This window comes from Ranitomeya variabilis, chromosome 1 (genome assembly GCF_051348905.1).
Source record: "Ranitomeya variabilis isolate aRanVar5 chromosome 1, aRanVar5.hap1, whole genome shotgun sequence".
NCBI classification, from domain to species: domain Eukaryota; kingdom Metazoa; phylum Chordata; class Amphibia; order Anura; family Dendrobatidae; genus Ranitomeya; species Ranitomeya variabilis.
Genome location: NC_135232.1, coordinates 311,428,730 through 311,453,960, shown reverse-complemented (window position 1 = coordinate 311,453,960; position 25,231 = coordinate 311,428,730). Strand labels below are relative to the sequence as shown.

At 42.7% G+C, this 25,231-nt stretch overlaps 1 protein-coding gene across 4 annotated transcripts in view; it reads right to left on the bottom strand.

Moving 5' to 3' along the window:
- NF2 (NF2, moesin-ezrin-radixin like (MERLIN) tumor suppressor) overlaps positions 1-25,231 on the bottom strand; it is a 117,810-nt gene that overhangs the window by 49,988 nt on the left and 42,591 nt on the right. For all 4 annotated transcript variants that reach the window (XM_077296936.1, XM_077296960.1, XM_077296945.1 and 1 more), the window contains exons 11-14: positions 23,456-23,569; positions 6,351-6,473; positions 5,673-5,890; positions 2,232-2,337 (exon numbers count right to left, since the gene is read on the bottom strand). In XM_077296936.1, the coding sequence (XP_077153051.1) occupies positions 2,232-2,337; positions 5,673-5,890; positions 6,351-6,473; positions 23,456-23,569 (561 nt within the window). The remainder of the gene's footprint in view (positions 1-2,231; positions 2,338-5,672; positions 5,891-6,350; positions 6,474-23,455; positions 23,570-25,231) is intronic.

The window sequence follows — 25,231 nt, the reverse complement described above, 5'->3', positions numbered from 1 at the left end:
TCACATTCCCAGAAGTTTGCAGGAAGTTCCCTCTGCTTGGGAAGTGTACTTACTCCTCCAGTGCACAGTCATTACGGGCTGTCAGCATTTACACGCAATTCTGCTGAATTAATACTTTTTTTAACTGTAAACATTAGGCTTTTCGTAAAGATGAAATATGTCTTGAAACGTTCAAAGAAAAGCAATTATAGGATAAGAGACAAAAATGTACTGTTTCTTTGCTTTTTCCTTTTGAACTGAACCTTGAGATCTGCCTGATGTAATAAAGTAAGGGGATTGGGAAACATTCCTGCCAAACTGCAGACACCATCTCGTATGAAACGTAGGACAAACACTTAAAGAGAAGGCTAGCTTTTATGTGGACAGCCGCGTTCTCCGAGGTGTTCTGCCAGGGAAACAAAAATCCTACCCAGAACATGCACCTCTCCGTCCAGTAATGCCTCAGAGTGAATCTTCAGATAACGGCGGCAATAATTTGTAGAGTAATTTCACACAGCAGGAGATCAATAGAGTTTAAATGCACATTTGTATTGGTGTCTTATTAAAGTGAAGTGTCTATCTTACACGGTCTACCCAACCGGAGAGTTTCCAAGAAATTGCAGCTTAAATTATGCATAGTCTTTCTTTTCTCCTGAAAACTTGCGTACGTATCATATACTGAAGAAATCATGTAGGAAAAATCAATATTGGAAGGCTGAAAACAGTGGTAAGGTGGATAACATCACAGAGGATGACTTTCGTTTGATTATAAGATCAAATACTAAAGACCTCCACAGACAGATATAGAAAGCATCTCACAATGTTAAAGGTTCTCTCAATCATAAATAGGTAAAATTACTAAATATTTGTACAAATAGCAACGTTGCAAAATACTTCTTATTAAATAACCTCTATCAAAGGATGCCGGTTTTCTAAGCAAGTAGCGCGAACTTACAAGTTCTGTGCTACCGAGCTTGTAAATGCTTCACTGCCCCTGCAATTCTATGGTCTGCAGAGGGAAAGATGCCTGTGCTAGCAGCATTGGAGAGGGCACAGTTTTGGCCAGTGGCTCAGTTATGCCACTAGCCTTGTCTTCAGGAGCACACTGCCCCCTGGCAAGCAGGAAGCTGGGAGGCATAGGAGTAACGTGCTCTGGAAGAAAGAATGAAAAATACCATTTTTTTTAGATGTACAAAAAAAAACTCTTTTAAAAAAAGTCTGACTCATAGTTGAAAAATTATACACTAACACCCCTAATTTATTAAAGGAGAGCCATTAACTATCTGATTAGTCACATAACATTATGTGACAAACAGCATAAGGTTAGTCCAGTCTATGGGAAATATGGAGGCTACAACACAGTAACTAGTGAGACAGGACCATCATTGGACAAACATTTCAGTCTTAAAAATGTCAGACAGTGGCATAGGCTTTTAAAGCAGATCACAATAAACGCAAAGACCCCGATTCATGAAGACTGGCATATTGAATGTCAGTCTTAATGAATAAGACGCGTGAAAAAAAAAATTTAGAGGCGTGCGTCACTTAATGAATTATACACATCTTCTCAGTGATATGCGCCTCACCAGAAAAACTCCGGAAAGATCAAGGACAGGAGTGAAGTTACTGGCTTAAGAAATGCTGCTAGGATTGATAAATATGATGGGTGGGCACCCCCTTGCTCAGCTGCACCTGGCATAATGCATAGTTAAACTACCAGATACCCTCCTTTGTATATGCTTCTGGTGGAGTTTCTCCAGTACCTAGTCTCCTCCTCACTGATGTACGGTGCTCGGAGACACTCCCACTGCACTTAAAGAGACTCATCCAGAGGAAGGGGTTTGCTGCAGAATATCACAAACTTAGAAGCTGGCAGCCATGTGCAAAAATAAAGACGGGATTAAGTTTCGGTATTTTAACCCCATACATTTTAAATTCATTATGAAAGTTTAATTTGTGAGCCAGAGAGTCACATTAAGGTTTACGGTTTGCGTTTGAATAAGTTTATAGCTATGTAAAATATAATGATTGAATGAACAAATTCGCACATATAAAATAAAAATAGGGATAATATTTGCCAAGATCCCTGAATTATTTTGCTGGAATTGCTTCCCAATTAATTATTAATTTAAAAAAACTTTGATGATTTCAGATGAACAGCATGAGTCATCTAGTAATCTATAAACTAATTTTTGACCAGATACATGTAGATACTATTACAAAGGGAGATGAGCTCAGATATTAGGCGTTACCGTATAGGCAGTCTTGCTGGTAATTTCCAATAACTTTTGTTTGGCTCTGCGCTCAGAATCACGGGTCTCTTGTAAATCCTGCTTCAATTGTTCTGCTTCTTTAGCTCTTTGGGGAAAAATAAGTTGTAAAATCAAACATTAGTACAATATAATCTTACAAAAGAACTTCTTGAAATGCTGTGTTCATCTTAAATTAAAGAGGTTGTCCACTAATTTTTCACTGATGACCTATTTTTAGGATAGGTCATCAATGGCTGATCGGCCGGGGTCCAACACCCGGCACTCCAGCCAATCAGCCGTTATCGGTGCCGGTGGCCGCCAGGAGGAAGTACCCACTTGGGGAGCTGCTCCGTCTTTTGAAAGTGGCTGCGGCAGGGTAAGGCACATCTGCCTCCTATTCAAATCAATAGGATGCGGATGTGTAGTACCCTGTGTCGGCCACTATCAGAAGATGGAGCAGCTCCGCAAGTCAGTACTTACAGCTGGTGGCCGCCACCGATAACGGCTCATTGGCGGGGGTGCCGGGTGTTGGACCCTGGCCGATCAGACATTGATGACCTATCCTAAAAATTGGTCATCAATGAAAAAGTAATGGACAACCTCTTTAACTTACTTTTTGATTTATTTATACTGACTAAAAAGGTTTTAAACTTATGTTTAATGTAAAAACTCTAAATCCGCCTATAGGTGTTGAAAATAAGTAGACTGTACATTCCATAGGTATGATCTCTACCAGTCCGTGAAAGTTGACACCCTAAAAATGATACGCAAAATGGAGCCAATGTCGTTTCTCTCTAGTAAACTCCCTAAGATTTCCTAAAGCTAGTGAAGCTACCATACCAAATGAAAAACACTTAGCAGAGCAGAATCAAATACATAATGGCAGACATGAGACCAATTAATATATAGCTAATAATTTATAATACTTTTTATTTCTATAGAGCCAACATATTCCGCATCACATTACAATTGAGAAAAGACTATACAAAAATAAGACATTACAAAATATCACAATTCAACAATTATACCAAGAGGAGTGAGGGCCCTGCTCGCGATTATACAATCTATGAGGAAATAGTGGTGACGCAAAAAGTAAAAAAGAGTATGGTCCAGCCATTATTATAATAAATAGAGGCATACTACTAACGCTGCATGAACCGGTCACTCACCAGTATTTGTATAAGGACAGATTCAAATTGCTACTGGGTGCATGGAGGGAGTGGAAACAGATGATAGGAGTGACCAGACTGAGGAAATGTTTGGTATAACAGGGGATAGGTAAAGTATTGAGGAGAAGAGAAAGGCCAGCCTAAAGAAATGTATTCTTAGAGCATGCTTAAAACTGTGGATAATACAAATTAACTAGATTGTCCGGGGTAGTGCATACCAAAGAACTGGCACAGCACAAAATAAGTCCTAGAGATGGGAGTGGGAGGTTTCGATTATAGATAATGTCAATCATAGGTCATTAAAGCCTGGGTAGAGTGGTAGAGATGAGGGAGGAGATGTACTGAAGTGCAGAACTGTGGAGTGCTTTGTGGGTGAAAAAGATAAGTTTATAGTGTACTCTATAGTAGATGGGTAACCAGTGCAATGACTGGCACAGAGTGTAGGCATCAATGTAGCAGTTGGACAGAAATAGGATAGTAGTAAAAGGGAGATCGACACCATCTGATGTCCGTCAGGTCCCTTGCAGTCTGCTTTCCGCTCTGACTGTCTGCCGGCCGGAAAGTGAGAGCAGATCACAGCGGTGACGTCGCCGCTGCGCTCTGCTCTCACTGTACGGCCGGATCTCAGTCAGAGCAGGAAGCAGACGGCAAGGGACCTGACGGACATCAGATGGTGAGTATGTACGGTTTGTTTTTTTTTACTTTTACGCTGGTAACCAGGGTAAACATCGGGTTACTAAGCGCGGCCCTGCGCTTAGTAACCCGATGTTTACCCTGGTTACCTGGGGACTGCGGCATCGCTCCAGCGCCGTGATTGCAACGTGTGACCGCAGTCTACGACGCTGGAGCGATATTCATACGACGCTGCGACGTCACGAATCGTGCCGTCGCAGCGATGGAAATTTCACTGTGTGACGGTACCCTAAAGAGACAACTCTATAAAGTAACAGTTAAATAATTATTAAGGCAGAATGACCCAGGGATAAGGATCTGAAAATCTGGATTAATGTAACATTAGCGTTAGCCCATTATAGGCTTATATAATAAATCTTATCAGCATTTATTGGGTGCATATGCTTAATGGAATTCTAAAAATATTGCAGTTTTCACACTGACACTAGATGTCTGTATAACAAAGGTGCATTAAACATTCCCTCACTTGACAGCTGTAAAAATTGCATGATCCAAACAGTGCTAGCTTGCAGCAACCGTGGGGCCATTATACTGTACTGAGCACTATGTAGGGCCCATTATACTGTACGGAGCACTATGTGGGGCCATTATAATGCATGGAGCACTTTTTGTGGGGTCATTATACTGTATGGAACACTTTTTGTGGGGTCATACTCTATGGAGCACTATGTGGGGTCATTATACTTTATGGAACACTATGTGGGGCAATTATACTGTATGGAGCACTCTGTGAAGGCATTATACTGTATGGAGCACTCTGTGAAGGCATTATACTGTATGGAGCACTCTGTGAAGGCATTATACTGTATGGAACACTCTGTGAAGGCATTATACTGCTGGGTTACAACCAGACTATCCCTCTGTTAAGGAATGGATGCATCAACAGATATTTATATTGGAGGAAATCTAAAGCTGAGAGACATTTAGAAAAATATGGAAAACTTGGACAAATTAAAATTCGACTAACCAAAAACCCTCTACTCTTATCGCCTGTGGTATATATACTCTGATTCCACTTTTATTCTTAAAGCTCTGTGGACCTCATCTTTCCCCCTCTCTGATAAATAAGTAGTCCACCTCCCCTGCCTTCCCCTTACTTCATGTTACAGTTGATCATCAGGTTGATGATGACTCATTGTGGACTTGTGAACACATCCCCAGTTTATATTCATTCCATTCATAACTGTTCCACTATCTTACCATGTATCACATATAAAAATGTATTGCCTGTATGTTAGCATGAAACTAACATCTATGCTATGTATCATACCTGTATTTCATACCTAGTTATGATGCTTTAATGTTATTTGGGAAATGAAGGATTGATGTAGATACTGATGTGACTAACGAAGAAAGAAAGTAAAGGAATGGGGCATGCTGTGTTTTTCTTATGTTAACCTAATCTTTTCATTAGGCTCAGGAAAGGGGGACAAATGCTCATTCCTAGTCAGTCCTGGCTACAATTAGATCAGGCCTAAATTAAGTTGTGGTTTTTTTTGGAAACCACTGGGTTCCATAACCTAGCAGAGCAAAAAAAATGCTGATTCAAGCTTCCCTTTTGGTTTGCATGAAGACGTACCTTCGCTCTGATTCTTCTGCCATCTTTAGTGCCAGCATCTCGGTTTCCAGAACTTTTTGCTCCATAAGTCTCTTTTCCTCTTCACTACGAATGGCTGTGGCCTTGATTCTCTGCATCTCTTGCTCAGCCTCAGCAGCTTTCTGGGCCAGTAGTTTGGCTTCCTCTTCTGTAATTTGAGCCTTTTCTGCTAGAAGGTCAGCTGTTTCTTCAGATCTCATCTAGAGAAGAGAAATACATGTTTAAATTGAAATGTCATCAGAAGGAGACCTGGTGCTTAAATCAAGCTTTTAACGTAACCACAGCAGTCATCTCATTGACACAGGCAGGATTACAAAAAAAGAAAGCACTAAGATACAAGTAACACAGTATACACCATTGACATACATTGCATAGTGTTTGTATACATATATTGGCCACCATACACATGCACCTGTATATTAATTCAATAGTATAGGAGTTCCGACCTTGCTCTCAGTTGCATGCATTGTGCAAATAATTATCGGTTATCTTTGTGTAGGGTCTATTTGTGGCTGCACAGATACAAAAACCTGCTCTGTAAAATGGCCTTAAGTTATGTTCACACAATGGCATTTTAGTGCAGATTTTAAGCCCATATTCTATAGCAAAATCTAATAGAAAACAATTTTAAAATAATTTCAAATTATTCAATGCACTCACAAGAGCATCATTGGCCATCTGTGCCTCCTCCTTTAGCTGCAGCAATCTCCTCTCCATCTCATCCCGTGTCCTCTCAGCCTCCTCCCTCAATTGCTTCTCACGTGCTAGTCTTTGGCGTTCCATCTGTAACAAAGTCAGTAAAAAAATATGAAAAACAGAACACTAACTATTCTGAGTTTTGTACCTGTATTTTTTATATGTCATTGTACTTTTATTTTTCAAGAAAATCTGTCAGCGGGATTTCACACCCTAAACCATTTACATGCTCATGTAGCTCTTTCAATGAGAAGCAATACCTTTACATGGCCAGTCCATTAATCCGTTACTGAGAAACTGGCCTTTTAATTGGTATACAAATGAGGCTGTAAACTTCAAGCCTCTGTCACTCCAGCTCTATTCACTGCCCAGTACCGCCTCCTCCTGCTTGACTGGCGGCTTTTTTGCCTAAAGTCACACAGCACAGACATTGTAAACCAAGCAGGAGTAAGCAGTGCTGGTCGGGGAAATAGAGCTGGGGTGACAGAGGCTTCAGATGTACAGCCTCATTTGCATATCAATTGAAATGCTGATTTACATGAGTGAAAAAAATTAAGTTATAGCTCTTGAAAGAAAGGGAGGAAAAAACTAAAGAGCAAAATTAATAATCACCCGATCCTTATGGTGAAAATGGAGTTAAAAATAAAAGTCAGAAAAACAATGAACAAAAAAAGCTCATAAAAAAAAAATCCAAAAAAGAGCCACTAAAAATGTGCAGCAATAGAAATGGTTTGATAAAGTAAAGCACTGACTAATTAACTGATGCGATGTAAATCCAATCCCGTTGTGGATATGTCCAATTTGCAACAGAATGCTAAAGTACCAAAGCAAGTTCTGTGCTGAGACTTCACATGTAAACCTACAGAAGTGCGGATAAAGACGTGGACTTTATTACCAGCTGTATCTCAGCAAGTAGGGGGATGATCACAGCACGGTTTATAATCTCCACTGTGCAAATATAGAGGGGAAAACCTAGCCATGTAAAATACAAGTGCTTTTAATGGATCTTGTGGGATGGAAAATCATTGTCTACTATGCTGTGATAGCTTTTTAGTTGTGGTATACCAATGTACACTGGTCAGTGTGAACATAGCCTTAGATGTTCATTAATATCTAGATACAGAATGAAGAACAGTATCTAAAGGAGACAAACCTTTTAAATAAAATACACAGCAGCTTATTTTGACAGTGCAATGTGTTTACAGCACATAGCCGATGACATTACACTTGCTAAGAATAATCAAATATTAAATAGAAAGTAATTTTAGATTATAAAAACAAATTGGATTTATGACCTCCGTACCCTTGAATTACAGTATGTGGCATGTATGCCCTTGATGTCCGCAGTCCATCTTTATTAGCTATCACAGGCAGACAGGTCACTTTCTCCTGAAGGATCTGCATACTCTGCAGGATCTGTGCACATCATTTTAATTTAAATGGCTATAGGTAATTAATGACTCCACATGAAAGATTAGAACAAGGTAAAGCTACAATTACAGGTGGTTGTAATACTGCGCAGAGCCATTGCAAAGGTCACAGTTTAAAAACGGTTCTGGAAAATGTTCTTAAACTGGATCTATGGAAAATCTGATTTTCCTGCCACATCGAAAATCTAGAATTGCAGTGATTATGAGCAATTTCCACAGCTTTCTTTTTCTCCCGTTTAAAATGAGTGGAGAAATGAAAAGGGATGAGGCAATTATATAATTATAAGGTAATTATAGGTTTCCTTTATTTTACACATTGCATTCCCATAAGGTCACAAAAGACCTGTAGGGGGGCATTTCAATAATTTTATTTTCATTCTTATTTACCTTGTAAATGGGGCTGGTATATTAGCAGCAGTTATAAGGGTAATGCAGCCTACAGGCTGTATAGCAGAAATGTCTGGCTATCCTATGACATGGAAGCTACTGTGCTGCTCTCATCAGGGATGTGGAGTCGGAGAATTTGTGCCCATTTTGGTGGAGTTGGTATAAAATGGACCGACTCCGAAAATATATAATAAATTGGGTACAGTAGTTCAGTACAGGATGTGCTGTAGAGGTTTTCATAATTTGGGAAAGTTGTGAAGTGTCCTATGAATGTCTGTTCTGTTCCTGATATCAGGATCTCGGCTTTTAGTGGAGATGAATCTGTGCTGCACTTTATGTACATGGTCAGTAATGAGGAAGTGCTGTGGAGCTGGAGGTTTAGATGAGATGAATCTGTGCTGCACTTTATGTACATGCTCAGTAGTGACTAGTGCTGTGGAGTCGGAGGTTTAGGTGAGATGAATCTGTGCTGCACTTTATGTACATGCTCAGTAGTGACCAGTGCTGTGGGGTCGGAGTTGGAGGTTTGGCTTACCGATTCCATAGACCTGCTTCTTATACACAACGATCACATGACCAGTGTCGAGGAGTGACACTCTCGAGAAGGAAGTGCTTTCTATTTGCTTGTTAAGCGATGTGTATAAAGTGATAGAGAAAGCAGAGACAATAATAAACCATCTCTGCCTTCCCTATAGGGACTCGGGCTGTCTTTGACAGCAGGATCCCCACCCCCACAGCAATACAAATACATGTTTTAGAACGTCACCGTAGAGCAGGAGCTGGACCACCCTGACTTTGAAAATGTATGGGCTGTCCGGACGCTGTTAAAATAAACATTTGTTTTGTCTCTATTTTCCGAGAGCGATCGTTATTCTTCTGTGGACAGAACTGTGAGAGGACATATTTTATTGCAGGAAGAGTTAATGTTTATATAACATTAGAGTACATGCGACTTTTTGATCACCTTTTATTCCTTTCTATGAGAGATTGGGTGTGAAACATTAACCCCAAAACGTTGCCATTAATTTTAATTGAGTTCAATATACGGGTTAAATAGTGATTAGTTTATAGCGCAAACTATAATGGACACGGTAATATCAATTGTCTTTTTTTTTTTTAGATATAAAACAATTTATATGGGGGAAATGTTTTTATTAATACTTTAATTTATTTTACTCTCATGATTGATAAATGTCACTCCTTGCTTGAGTTCTCCACCCTTGGTAGTTAGCCATGTGCCATCAGTTAAAGGGAATAGGTCAGCAGGTTTTTGCTATGCAATGTGAGGACAACATGATGAAGGGACACAGATTGTGATTCCAGAGATGTGTCACAAGACTGCGTGGTGCAGTTTTGATAAAATCACTGTTTTCTCTGCTGCAGATCTATCAGTTTTCTTAATGCCGATATCTGTATATCCTCACCCATACCAAGAATCAGAAGCATTCTGTGTACACTGTGCAGAGGCAGAAAGCTGCAAATCAGTGGTGTGGGCAAGGTTATACAGAGCTCAGGCGTCAAAGAACTGATCTGCAGCAGATTAAACAGTGCTTTTAGCAAGACTCCAGAACGAAGCCCAGTAAGTGACAAATCTTTGGAATCAAGGCCTCTACAGCTACATCAAGGGGCTCTCTTCTTTCACACTTCCGTCGGTCGTACTGCGTCTGAATGCAGTGAACCGACGTATCGACGGACGTTGTAAAAATAGTTGGAAACCTGTGCAATGCATCCAGTGATATGACAGATGCGTTGAATGAAGAGAGAGAGCGCGCGAGAGAGCGGGCGAGAGAGAAAGACACACTTTCCCCCCGGGTTGGAAAATGCTTTTAGGCATGCTCGGATGTAAAAAACAGGATCTGTCACTGGATTCCTGCGTTTCACAGTGAGCGCAGGATCCTGTGTCCATAGGCTCCCATTCCCGAGCGTTGTGGCACGTTTTTCCACTGCAGACAAAAACCGTTTAATGGAAAATTTTTTCTAAAGACGGTCCGTCAAATTCCGCAGGATCCAGTGTACGACGGATGAAACGGAAGGCCATCCGTCACAAACCGTCGCTAATACAAGTCTATGAGAAAATGCAGGATCCTGCAAATTTTTTTGCAGGATACTGTTTTCTCAAAAAATAACGTATTTCGACGGGAGCTCAAAGATGGAAGTGTGAAAGAGGCCTAAGATGGGATAGCAAAAACCTGCTGACAGATATCCTTTAACTCCATATCTGATATTTATCCGTTTACTAGAAAAGCATTAGTGACTCTTATAACAGTCCAGGAAGAACAGGACAGTGTTTGAATTATTGCCCAATTTCCCTAAGTAACAGGGACGGAAAAAAATATACCGTACTCACAAACTTGATCTAATAGATAGGACCTTTTTCTTTCCTAAAATAGGCAGATTATCTATTAGGTCATCATGAAAGCCTCTGTTCAATAAGTTGGTATAAGACAGACACCCCTTTCAAAAGCTACGACCCAATATAAAAATCCATTTGAGACCTATCACCAAATTATTCCCTATGGTGAAAGGTACTGTTTAAGTGGTCATCCAGGACTGAGATATTGATGACCAGGGCCCTGAGCAGGCGGGGGGGCCCGCTCGGCGTCAGGGACACAGGCACGCTAGGGGGTCCTGTGCCAGCGCTCGCGAGTAGGTCCCCCCCTGTTTCTCAGGGCCCCGGGAAGGCGGGGGGGGGGGGGGGGGTCAGCGGGTGAGAGACGCCTGTCAAATACTCACCTGCTCCCAGCGCTCCTGACGCGGCCCCCGCATGTCCCATGTTGTTCGGGCACGGCAGCTTCTTCCCCTGTTCAGCGGTCACTGGTACCGCTCATTAAAGTAATGAATATGGACTCCACTCCATAGGGGTGGAGCCACATATTCATTACTGTAATGAGCGGTACCATGTGACCGCTCACTACAGGAAGAAGCTGCCGCTCCCGGAGACGTGGGACATGCAGGGACCGCGCCGGGAGCAGGTGAGTATGTCATATTCACCTTTCCGCGTTCCACCGCCGCCTCGTCTTCCGCGTCCTCTGCAGTGACTGTTCAGGTCAGAGGACGCGATGATGTATTAGTGTGCGCGCCACCCTCTGCCTGAACAGTCAGTGCGGAGAGATGGGACGCTGAGGAGCAGCGGGTAGCGACGAGAGGTGAGTGTCATTTTTTTTTTTTTTAGTGCAGCAGCAGCATTACATGTGGCACAATGCTATATGGAGCGTCTATGGGGCCATAAAGAACTGCATGAAGCATAATATGGGGCATCTATGGGGCCATAACTGCATGCAGCATTATATGGGGCATCTATGGGGCCATAACTGCATGGAGCATTATATGGGGCATCTATGGGGCCATAATTGCATGAAGCATTATATGGGGCATCTATGGGGCCATAACTGCATGGAGCATTATATGGGGCACCTATGGGGCCATAACTGCATGGAGCATTATATGGGGCATTATATGGGGCCATAAAGAACTGCATGGAGCATTATATGGAGCATCTATGGGGCCATAAAGAACTGCATGGAGCATTATATGGGGCATTTATGGGGCCATAAAGAACTGCATGGAGCATTATATGGGGCCATAAAGAACTGCATGGAGCACTATATGGGGCATCTATGGGGCCATAAAGAACTGAATGGAGCATTATATGGGGCATCTATGGGGCCATAAAGAACTGCATGGAGCATTATATGGGGCATATATGGGGCCATAAAGAACTGCATGGAGCATTATATGGGGCATTTATGGGGCCATAAAGAACTGCATGGAGCATTATATGGGGCCATAAAGAACTGAATGGAGCATTATATGGGGCATCTTATGGGGCCATAATGAACTGTATGGAGCATTATATGGGGCCATAAAGAACTGAATGGAGCATTATATGGGGCATCTTATGGGGCCATAATGAACTGTATGGAGCATTATATGGGGCCTATTTTGTATGGACCATCTTATGGAGCATTATATGGGGCTCCTGATTCAATATGGATATTCAAAAACACGTAACCTACTGATGTCTCAATTAATTTTACTTTTATTGGTATCTATTTTTATTTTTGACATTTACCGGTAGCTGCTGCATTTCCCACCCTAGGCTTATACTCGAGTCAATAAGTTTTCCCAGTTTTTTGTTGCAAAATTAGGGCTTACACGGGTCGGCTTATACTCGAGTATATACGGTAAGTGAATTCTTTGGCATTGTACTATACCTATATTTCTCTGCCGTATCTGTGCATCATGAATCGTGGTACGTGTTAAAGGAGCCTACTGAGATACTTTATCCCGGGGACCATGAAAACCCGGAGCCAACCCTGTTGATGACCCATCTTCACATTGATCAGTGGATGATAATCAGTACAGCATCTCACCTCAGAAGAAGACAGTGGTTGGTAACTACAAGACTAAAGGTACCTTCACACTAAACGATTTACCAACGATCATGACCAGCGATACGACCTGGCCGTGATCGTTGGTAAGTCGTTGTGTGGTCACTGGGGAGCTGTCACACAGACCGCTCTCCAGCGACCAACGATGCCGAAGTCCCCGGGTAACCAGGGTAAACATCGGGTTACTAAGGGCAGGGCCGCGCTTAGTAAACCGATGTTTACCCTGGTTACCATTGTAAATGTAAAAAAAAAAAAAAAAAAAAAAAAAAAAAACACTACATACTTACATTCCGGTGTCCGTCAGGTCCCTCGCCGTCTGCTTCCCGCACTGACTGTCAGTGCCAGCCGTAAAGCACAGCACAGCGGTGACGTCACCGCTGTGCTCTGCTTTTACTTTATGGCCGGCACTCACAGTCAGTGCGGGAAGCGGACGGCGGGGGACGTGTGACAGACACCGGAATGTGAGTATGTACTGTTTTTTTTACTTTTACAATGGTAACCAGGGTAAATATCGGGTTACTAAGCTCGGCCCTGCGCTTAGTAACCCGATATTTACCCTGGTTACCATTGTAAAACATCGCTGGCATCGTTGCTTTTGCTGTCAAACACAACGATACACGCCGATCTGACGACCAAATAAAGTTCTGAACTTTCAGCAACGACCAGCAATATCACAGCAGGATCCAGATAGCTGCTGCGTGTCAAACACAACGATATCGCTATCCAGGACGCTGCAACGTCACGGATCGCTATCGTTATCGTTGCAAAGTCGCTTAGTGTGAAGGTACCTTAAGTGCAGGGAAAGTAGATTAGTGGCATCACTCCAGAGGGAAAGAAAAAACAAAAACGCTGGAGTGGTTCTTTAAAAAGACATTGGCAAAGATCCTCTCTCCCATGTCATCATTCACATATTAAAAAATAAATCTCATACTGAAAGCAATGGAAAGATTTCGTCCCCACCACTTTAGAGTAAATGGTGAACACATTTGCGGCCTACTGGAGCTTAGCACAGTAGTCAGTGATGTCAGTTCTACAAATCATCGCGTAATGCAGCCTTTACCATTTTCAAAGCTTGGTTATAAAAAGCAAAAAGCTTATTATACACTGCAATTAGTCAATAGTGCCCCCTTATGGAGAAATGTGGAAGTGGAGAAAGCGCAGTAAAGCTTATCAGCATGCTAGTCAGGCAGTCAAATGGATGAGTGAGCGGGAGGAGAGGAGTGGAAGGCTCAGGCCTGTGTGTTTGAATGCTAAGTGCTGCAGAGGCGTCACACTGCGACGGCCCATTCCCACCGATAGCATTAACATTCCTGTCCGGCTGCATCAACACTTAACACAGCTGTCATCAAGGGATTGGGTAATTGCAGAGCACACCAAGACACAGTACGCGAAAAGCACTGGACCATCCGCTTAGCTGTGCATGTGCGATACCCTGCCCTTAGCACAAGCTAGAAGAGAACAAGGGTTAAGTGCAGCTTCATTGTGGAAAGCTGTATAGAAATCCATCAAATTCCTGAATGAGACCTACAATCATACCCAATCTAGAAAAGTGCCATTGACCAAAGAATGGTTTACAGTCTACGAGTGGCCATTTTAAGGACATCTCCTGACATTGTGAGAACTAGGCACCACTTTATTTGACTCGTGGCTAAAACTGTCTACATGAACCACGTTGACCAGAAAATAATCAAACTATGATTGATGACGGCAAGCAACCTAAACAGAATAGGGTATGGGATTGTATGGTAAGAGCATTCTGCAGTCACGGGGTCTAACCATAGGGTAAGTGTGAAAGACGAACCTGCTTCTTGTATTGCAACTGTTGTGGCTTGAGCTCAATCCTTGTCCACATAACCTTTGCTCCAGAATGGAGAGGGACTTTGTGCGAGTCCCATTGTGGCTGACCTACACTGTCCTCCTATTACATGAATAGCTGCTGAATAATACTACATTTCTCCTATAGTGCTTAGCTGGCTGCGGCTTTCACTAGGAAAACCAGCTGACTACAGTAGGATGCAGCTACATTTTGAAAGTGGTTATCTCGGAGACAGACCCTATAAAAGGGTGAAGAGGAAAAGAGCCATATTCACTTAGGGCTTGTTCGCATGCTGCGTTTTCTCACAAAATTTTTCAAGGGTAAAAAAAAGCGGTGTTTTACAGTACCAGCAAAGAAAATTAGATTTCTGTAATCTCACACTGCTTATTTTTTCCTAACGGGTTTGAACCATTAAAGCATTTTATGAAAATTGCAGGATGTCAATTCTTTCAGGGCTTTTGCAGCTTTTTGACAAATTCAAATAAACCGAAATAAACGCAAGTAAAAACTCATCAATACATACTTGAAAAAGCCTCAATAAGGCCCTTTTCACACATCAGTTGTTTGCCTTCAGTCACAATCCGTAAAATTTTGAAAAAAACAAATACGGCGACTGATGCCGCCGGATCCGTTTTTTTCTCAGACTTGTATTAGTGGCGGATGGCCTCACGTTTCATTAGTCATTCGCCGGATCCATTGAAAATTGTTTGTCCAGCGGCCGGAGACGACAGACAAAGTAATGTTTCTGTCTCCGTCGAAAAATTGGACAGCAACGGATCTGGCGCCGTCCGTCGTTTCCTAAAATGGAAGTCATTTTACGGATCCGACGCCGGATTCCGTTTTTTTTTTTTTTAACTGCACATACTCAGAAACAATTGGCCAGCCTCCAATTAGGAAAGGTATATAAAGCCTGCCAGGTAGGACTTCACTCATCCATTTAGCAGCAAGCAAGCCAGAGGTAGTCCTGCCAACCCAAGACCAGCCAGCCAGAGGCCAGCCAGTGGAAGTCCAGCTAACCTGATACCAGCCAGCGGAAGTCCAGCCAGCGGGAGTCCAGCCAGCCACAGAGCAAAAACCTGCCAGCCACAGAGCAAAAACCTGCCAGCCACAGAGCAAAAACCTGCCAGCCGGTCTCTATAATATGTCTTCTTCCGGGAGCCCTCCCTCACATCGTCAGCGCCTCCCATCTTCATATGATGACGTCCTCTTTGCTTCCTGTCGCGGCTCCGGCGCAGGCGTACTTTGTCTGCCTTGTTGAGGGCAGAGCAGAGTACTGCAGTGCGCAGGCACCGGGAAAGGTCAGAGAGGCCAGGCGCCTGTGCACTGCAGTATATTGCTCTGCCCTCAACAGGGCACATAAAGTACGCCTGCGCAGGAGCCACAACAGGAAGCAAAGAAGAGGACTTCATCGTATTAAGACAGGAGGTGCTGGACCCGGACCGCGATGCCCATCGGACCAGACCGCACCGGGACCGTCCCTGGGTCTTTCAGGATTCATCGGGGGCTTATCTACAGCATTATAGAATGCTGTAGATAAACCCCTGATGGCGGTGGCCTTAGCTTATAGGCAAGAAATGGGGTGACAGATTCCCGTTAACAAATAACAGGAAGCTGCAGCATCAGAGGTGCTTCCAGAAGGAGACGGAGGTGGTGGATAAAGACCCGGAGCGGGCTCGCATTTTGTAAGTTTCTTACATACATCGCAGAAACAGATCATCACAGACATCACAGTACACACAACACATAAAAAACAGATCATCACAGTACACACAACACAAAAGCCTACATCCAAGCACATAAAGTGTTTGGGGTTTTTTTCAGTCTTCCGATTCTGGGGCTCAACATAGAGGTCCTCAAAGCGCCTCCCGGGGTCGTCGGCGTGAGCGTCGGGGCGGTCGCCATCGAGTAAGTACTTTTTTATTTTGTGGTTTGTATTTTTTCAATTTCATGTAGATGATTTGTGTGTAATGTTTTTGCTTTTTTGTCTCTTTTTTTTTTTAAAACAGGCTTCACAGCATGCTCCGGACTCTGACGGTGAGGAAGCCGGTTAAGATATCAACCTCCTCACCGATCTAGTCCGAGAGCAGGAGCCGCTATGGAACATGGGGGACCGCTGCCACGCTGATCTTGGTGTGACCCGTCGGCTCTGGGAGGAAGTGTGCCAGGAACTTATGGAACATTGGGAGGACCTTGATGGTCGGGCCCAGAATCAAGAGCGTAAGTATTCACAGTTCAGGTATTCACAGTTCAGTAAGTTATGTTGCAGGATGTAATGTGTTGTATACTAATCAATTTGTGCTTTCACTTTACAGGGGACAGAGTTATCAAGCGGTGGCGGTCACTCAGGGATCACTTCAAGAAGGAGTTCAACAAGGAGATGCAGGCCCCGAGAGGATCGGGAGGACGCAGGAGCAAGTACAAGTATGCTAGAGTCCTGTCGTTCCTCTGGTCGACTATGGTGAGCAGAAGGTAAATATCCCCCACCTCATTTACTAAGTAAAAATGTTTACATATGTAACAATATATTAATTACATTTTTTCTTTGTTCCACAGCACCGTCTGCAGCACTCTGGAGCCTGCAGAGTTGAACCCTTCTGGAGCGATCCCACAGGAGTCCGCCACCGGGGACCACTTCGACAGACCCGACCCATCTGCACCTTCCCTGCCTTCCCTCACATCTGGTCCCTCAGTCCCATCCACCAGCTCTGGAGCATCGTGGCAGACTTCTCTACATGAAGCTGCTGGTGAGGATGTAGCTTTTCCATAACCCCACCCCTCTGACACTGCTGCCACCTATAGAACACCTTTTGGGCTCTGGGCGGCAGCGCCAGAGTGGTCAGGAAAAGAGCTATGCGTCCGAGTTCTTGCATCTAAATGCATTCTTCCAGAACTCGCTGAAACTGTTGTCTGAGCAAATCACTGCTTAACCTCATGAACAACAGTATGCTTGAATTGAGCACGTGTCTGGACAGGATGCATTTAGATGCAAGTAAATCCCCAATCATTCCTTTTTCCAGGTAGTAGTCGAGCGCATAGACAAGCTATCTCCTGACCAGCAGATGCATGTAATGCAAGCCTATCAGTTTGCTCTAGCGCAGGTTAGCTCCCAAGTCCCTCCACCCGCCCCGGTAGTTCCTCCCGCACCTGCCCCCCTCCAGCCACTGTCCCTCCTCCCCCTCCTGTACCCCCTGCCCACTACCACCAGTCTCCTTCCACACCTATCATGCCCCAAATACAACCCTCTTCTCCATCCACCACCTCTTCTGCCTCCCAATCCCTCCACTCCACCCCTCAAACCTTATTAAATCCCATCCCTACTCCCAGTTTTTTGTCCACCCATCCTCTTGGTTTCTCCACCCCTTCACCTTGTGTTCCCGATCCGTCACCATCACAACCCACTCTTCATACTCCCACTGTTCAAGTGGTCCGATCTGTCAGCCCCTCCAGTACCATCTCCACCCCACACTACCTTAACTTATAATTTTGTGAAAGAAATAAAAATATATTTTAAAAAAAAAGCTTTATTGTCTTTCATTTATTTAATAAGGTAAAATACTTTGGGTAACAAGGCCCAATACTTTGGTTAAAAGAAAAAAATCATGGTGCCATCACAAATATGGAAACTGGAATAATTTTTGTACTCCAACATATATTATATCAAAAGACAAAGCTATCAAACCATCTCATCCTGCCAGTCTACTCTTCCTTGAGATGAAATAAAGTACTCTGCAAATTTTTCCCTCATTCTTGAAACTGACACAGGACTTCGAAAAGTAATATTACGATAATTGTACAAGGAGGTTTCAAAGAAGTTGTCATCCATGGCAATCTGTTCCTTGCATATTATGAAATTGTGCAGGACCACACAAGCTTTCACCACCTCATCCACAGTGTCAGTCTTCAGGTTAATAGCGGTCAACAGAACTCGCCATTTGGATGTGAGAATACCAAAAACACACTCAACCATTCTTCGCGCTCGTGTTAAGCGGTAATTAAAAACTCTTTGTTGGCGTCAAGCCTCTACTTGCGTATGGCTTCAGCAGGTGTTCCGAGAGTTGGAACGCTTCATCTCCAACACATACAAACGGCATTGGTGGCCCAGAGATTTCAGGAAGTGGTCTTGGTGGTGGAAATTGAAGGTGTTTCCATATAAATGACGCCCCATTGCAGACAATTTGAGAGTCATTGGAGCGGCCATAGGCCCCAATATCGACCGCTATAAGCTTGTATTGTGCGTCTGCAATGGCCATGAGCACGATGGAGAAATATTTCTTGTAATTGAAATATTCAGAGCCAGATGCAGCAGGTTTGACGATACGAATATGTTTCCCGTCCACTGCACCCAAGCAATTGGGAAACTGACACATTTTTTGAAAGTTTTCTGCAATGTCCAGCCAACTCTCCATTGTGAGATGTGGAAATCCCGAATCTGAATTGAAAATGGAGTGAGGAAAGGGATTCGCCAGTTGCAAGGAATCTGTTAAAAAAGGAAAGGCAATAATTACTACAAAATACCAGCAACAACATTACAGTTATAAGTCAGCTTTAACAGGAGGAGATACAATAAAAATGGCTTACCGAAGAGTTACCATCAGACGCTCCGCAGGTGAAACTGAGAAGCGGCAATATGTGTCATTTCTACGGACGAGGTGTCCAATCCGTTCCACCAAAAAATCAAAGTTCTCCACTTTCATCCAAAAGTAGTTACAAAACTTCTTGGGGTTTCATCACAACTCCATATATAATGTAGAATACACCCCACGTGTCATTCTCAGTGCAGTGATTGGGTGGATCCAAAAACGTCGTCGGAGATGCATGAGCGCTGTCTTTCTCGCTCCTTTTCAAGAACAATCGCTTCCAAACGATTCGCCTCAAAAGTAAAATCCACATAGATCTTCACAATATTCACCATTACACCTTCCATTTTTGCCACTTGCTCTACAACCTGTCAAAGAGGGGCTGTAGAAACAATATATGTGTGTGTGTGTGTGTGTGTGTGTGTGTGTGTGTGTGTGTGTGTGTGTGTGTGTGTGTGTGTGTGTGTGTGTGTGTGTATATATATATTTTTTTTTTTTTTTTTTTTTTCCGTAGCCAATAACGTTTGGGAGCCTCCCACTGGATGTTTTTAATAAACAGATCTGTCGTAAAACGGATAAAAAAAACGGAAGAAACGGATGAAAAACTGATGCGTCAGATCCGGATCTGTCGCATCAGTTTTTCACAACCTACAACGGATCCTTCGAGCCAACGAATTGTGACTGACGGCAAAAAACTGATATGTGAATGGGGCCTAACGCAAGTATTTTAAGCAGCATTTTTCCTGGAAACACTCTGGCTTTTGGTGCAGCAAAATCTGTGCAAATATTTAAAGCACCACTCCAGCGTTTTTTTTTATATCACCGCTGGAGTGGTGCTTTAAATGTAAGACCCCTGATCCCAGTCTGATACATCTCTATTAGAGTCTCGTTCTAGCTCTCACAGACTGGTATTGAGAGCTTGTGACGCAGCTTCTGAGTTCCGGCCAGTCAGAAGCTACTGTCACAAAAGATGGCCAGCGGGACCAAACAGTGCCGAAAAACAGTGAAGATGCCGGAGAGGGAGTATAGGACCAGTAGCAGGGGACTTACATTTAAAGTGCTGCTCCAGTGCTGCTGAAGAAAAAAAAACAAACAAACAGCCACTGGAGTGATGCTTTGGTGTGAGCACATATTGTTGAGGATACTTTGTAATGCAAAGGAGAAGAGCAGCAATATTCACAGATCTTATGTATTATCATTGTCATCATGTTCTTGTCAATATATTCCACGGTGTCCGCTATGCTAGTGGGAGCCCACATTTATTAGGGTAGCAAATTAATTCCATAATCTTAAATTATTTCATTGTTGCAGTTCCCCTTAAATTGAAAATATCAAGTAATTTAAGCTGCCCAATTTGAATGACAATTAAAAATTTGAGCTAAATTATTTTGAATACAATCCCATTAACACACCAGCAATCCTATATATGATTCATGCATTGTAGCATTTTGTAAAGCAATTGTTTAGTATGAGGAACTGGAGAATAAGACAAGGGATGTTGGTTATGGGGACCCATTACTGCCATTTTTGTTTCAATCTGTCATCCAATAAATGGTTTTACAATGGCAATCCAATAATGGATAAGGGGGGTGATGTGACTGCATACTTGGGAATCCTCACATCGCATGCTCTGTGAGGATTCTCCAGTGCCGGTGGTCATGTGACTGCAAGTATATGATATGTAAACTACCGGCCACATTCTGACTAGATGTGCGTGGCCGGGCTCAATGTAAATGTATTGAGTGAGGCCAGAAACCGTCTAGTCAGAAAGTGGCTGGGAGTAAACATATTATATATCATATATTTGCAGAGAATCTTCACACTGCACAATGTGAGGATTCTTAAGTCTGCAGTCACAGAGTGACATGTAGTTTAGGATCGCTAAGGGTGGGGCTGGGAATGCTTGGCTTATAAGCTCAGACTCGTATCAATACACTATTAAAAATATATATATTTAGCTCTAGAAACAGCCGACCGCTCAGTAACTCCTCACCCTTAGGCCAAGTTCACATGACCATGTACATTTTACAATACGGATTTATAAAAACAGACACATGGTTGGCACATGGATGACAATATGGATGAAAATGATATACTTTGAGTTTGCTGGATGAAATAAGGATGCTTTTTATACACTAGTGTACACTTAGCCTTATAATATTAGCAACATGGGTAACAGACAGCTCTACTTACAGGGAAACTGTCACAAAAAAAATGGTATTGACCTGCAGATACAGTGGGTACGGAAAGTATACAGACTCCGTTAAATTTTTATCTTTGTTTCATTGCAGCCATTTGGTAAATTTAAAAAAGTTCATTTTTTTCTCATTAATGTACACGCTGCCCCCATCTTGACTGAAAAAGAACAGAAATGTAGACATTTTTGTAAATTTATTTAAAAAGTAAAACTGAAATATCACATGGTCATAAGTATTCAGACCCTTCGCTCAGTATTGAGTAGAATCATCCTTTTGAGCTAGTACAGCCATGACTTTTCTTAGGACTGATGCAACAAGTTTTTCACACCTGGATTTGGGGATCCTCTGCCATTTTTCCTTGCAGATCCTCTCCAGTTCCATCAGGTTGGATGGTGAACGTTGGTGGACAGCCATTTTCAGGTTTCTCCAGAGATGCTCAGTTGGATTTAGGTCAGGGCTCTGGCTGGGCCAGTCAAGAATGGTCACATAGTTGTTCTGAAGCCACTCCTTTGTTATTTTAGCGGTGTGCTTAGGGTCATTGTCTTGTTGGAAGGTGAACCTTCGGCCAAGTCTGTGAGGTCCAGAGCACTTTGGAAGAGGATTTCATCCAGGATATCTCTGTACTTGGCCGCATTCATGTTTTCTTCAATGACAACCAGTCGTCCTGTCCCTGCAGCTGAAAAACACCCCCATAGCATGATGCTGCCACCACATTTCACTGTTGGGTTTGTATTGGGCAGGTGACAAGCAGTGCCTTCTTTTCTCCACACATACCGCTTAGAATTATCACCAAAAAGGTCTATCTTCATCTCATCAGACCAGAGAATCTCATTTCTCATAGTCTGGGAGTCCTTCATGTGTTTTAAGCAAACTCTATGCAGGCTTTCATATGTCTTGCACTGAGGAGAGGCTTCCGTCGGGCCACTCTGCCATAAAGGCTGACTGGTGGAGGGTTGCAGTGATAGCTGGCTTTGTGGAACTTTCTCCATTCTCCCTACTGCATCTCTGGAGCTCAGCCACAGTGATTTTGGGGCTCTTTTACCCCTCTCACTAAGGCTCATCTCCCACGATTGCTCAGTTTGGCTGGACGGCCAGGCCTAGGAAGACTTCTTGTGGTCCCAAACTTTTTCCATTTAAGGATTATGGAGACCACTGTGCTCTTAGGAACCTTGAGTACTCCAGAAATTCTGTTGTAACCTTGGCCAGATCTGTGCCTTGCCAAAATTCTGTCTCTGAGCTCCTTGGCCAGTTCCTTTGACCTCATGATTCTCATTTTGTCTGACATGCACTGTGAGCTGTGAGGTCTTATATAGACAGGTGTGTGCCTTTCCAAATCAAGTTCAATCAGTTTAATGAAACACAGCTGGACTCCAACAAAGGAGTAGATCCATCTCAAGGAGGATCACCAGGAAATGGACAGCATGTGACAAATATGCGTGTCTGAGAAAAGAGTCTGAATACTTATGAACCATGTGATATTTGAATTTTTCTTTTTTATTAAATTTGCAAAAATTTCTACATTTCTGCTTTTTTCAGTCAAGATGGGGTGCAGAGTGTACATTAATGTGAAACAAATGGACGTTTATGAATTTACCAAATGGCTGCAATGAAACAAACAGTGAAAAATGTAAAAGGGGTCTGAATACTTTTTGTACCCACTGTATAAGGTTAATCTGCACGCTAATAGACCTCTGAACCTTGTCGGCGCTGGCACTTAGCCAAACGCTGTGGGGAGAAAATTAACTTTATTATAGCAGCAAGGTTCCAGTTTCAGTCACCAAGGCGGCATCGGTTCCGTCATCGCTCTGTGTACTGAGATCAGCAGCTGTAACCTCAATCATCCCTGACTGACAGCCAGCCCTAATGATGAGCGAGCTGCCAGTCAGTGCTAGGGCATGGTTACAGCCGTTTGTTATAGAGTCCTACCATTCAGAGGACATTAGGGTTGCTGCTGAGGGGTTCTGCTACTAGAATATAGTTAGACAAATCACCAATCTAAGGCTGGCCAAAATTGTAACCTCAAGATACATGACCTTATCAACGCAAACTATCCTAACAAGGGGTGAAAGGGAAGCAATGTTTATCCCGCAATATAGAGTATACTAGAGACACAGCTGGGCAGGACAAGTCCCACTTCTACAAAGCATTAATAATTGCTACGTATTAAAAAAAATTGATTTATCTAGAAATGAGGGAAATGTAGCGAGAAGTACAATGTGACGGAGACAAGAAGTACATGAATAACAAGCACTAAGAAAGCAATGGCTCACCTGTTTTCTGGCCCTCTCTTCTCGGGCCTGAGACTTCATCTGTTGAACTTCAAGGGAGTCTGCTTTCCTACGACGCATGAACAAGTCATGGTTTCCAATACAAAGCTGTAAAATCTAGCAATAAAAGAAGAAAAACTATATACTTATAAAGCACAGTCCCAGAAAACACAAAGATCACTAGCATCACCCATGAACAAAAATTGTGTCACACTAACTCGCAGAACCGACTAAAAAAAGAAAACTCTCAAATAACAAAATATTTAAAAAAAAAAAAAGACTGCAGCCACAGGATTTCACTGGGACAGTGTATTATATACAATTTTCTAAGGCTAAGTTCACATTTGCGTTCGGGGGCTTTGGGGAGGGCTGCGTACTTCCTCCGATAAGCTCCACATACTTCCGCATGCGTTCTGCGTACCTATCTTTAACATTGGGTACGCAGGACATGCGGACGTATGCAGATACGTTGTTTTGACTCGCCCGCTGACCACACAGGAAAGCAAAGAGTTGAGGTAAAATTGCAAAAAAAGTGCAATCCTACAATTGTTTTTTTTTATTTACCATATTCGATAAAACTGCCCTGTATTGTGTACCCAAGGTAATTACAAGTACGCAGATACCAAACATGTAAAGGTTCTTTTTTATTTAAGTGGTGAAAAAAAAAATCCAACGTTTGTAGGGGAAAAAACTTTCCGAGACCCGTAGCGTCTCCATTTTTTGTGATCTGGGGCTGGGTGTGGGTTTTTTTTCCTCTTTTTGAGTCCAGAGCTGATGTTTTTAATGATACCATTTTGGGGTAGATACGATGTTTTGATTGCCCGTTATTGCATTTTATTACAATGTTGTGGTGATCAAGAAAACATAATTCTGCAGTTTTGAATTTTTTTTCTAGTTACGCCATTTACTGATTAATCTACTTTATATTTTTATAGAGCGGACGTTTCTAAACGCAGTGATACCAAATAAATGCATTTTTAATTTTTCTTTTTTTTACTTTTTTGTTGCTTCAATAGACCCGGTAGGAGACTTGAAGATGCAATCATTCGATCACCTGTGATGCCCTGCTATGTGTAGCATAAATCATGATCTCCTATAAATGCTGGCCTCCTGCCTGCGTGCATAGGAGATTTACTATCAGAAATTGGAGAAAACGTGGTTATCGTTCTGCGCTGCTGAATCACAAAGTCCAGGCGTATTAATAATTGTGGCTTTATTCAACACTTTTCAGAGTACAAAAGACTCCTTCATCAGGAAATACCGCAAAAAAGTGTCACTACAGCATATACAGACCTTTAAAAAGGAAAACTTCTTGGAACTTTGGAACGGTTTTCCTTTTTAAAGGTCTGTATATGCTGTAGTGACACTTTTTTGCGGTATTTCCTGATGAAGGAGTCTTTTGTACTCTGAAAAGCGTTGAATAAAGCCACAATTATTAATACGTCTGGACTTTCAGTGATTCAGCAGCGCAGAACGATAACCACGTTTTCTCCCATTTCTCATATCTAACGTTCGGTCTCCTTGGACCCGTGGATCTGCTGCAGCAAATCTTTATAATGCTTTATTTGAGCTACGTCTGGTGAGTGCAATCATATTGTACGGACCACTTATATCCCAGATAAGACCCTATTTTTGCGCTATTTCCTCCTACAGCTTTCATAGCATAGGAGATTTACGGCACAAGGCTCTTCGTCAGAACCCTGGCTGTCATGACAACCCATCGGAGCCCCACGATCGTGTGACAGTGGCACTGATGGGGGGGGGGTGTCTTGTGACGCG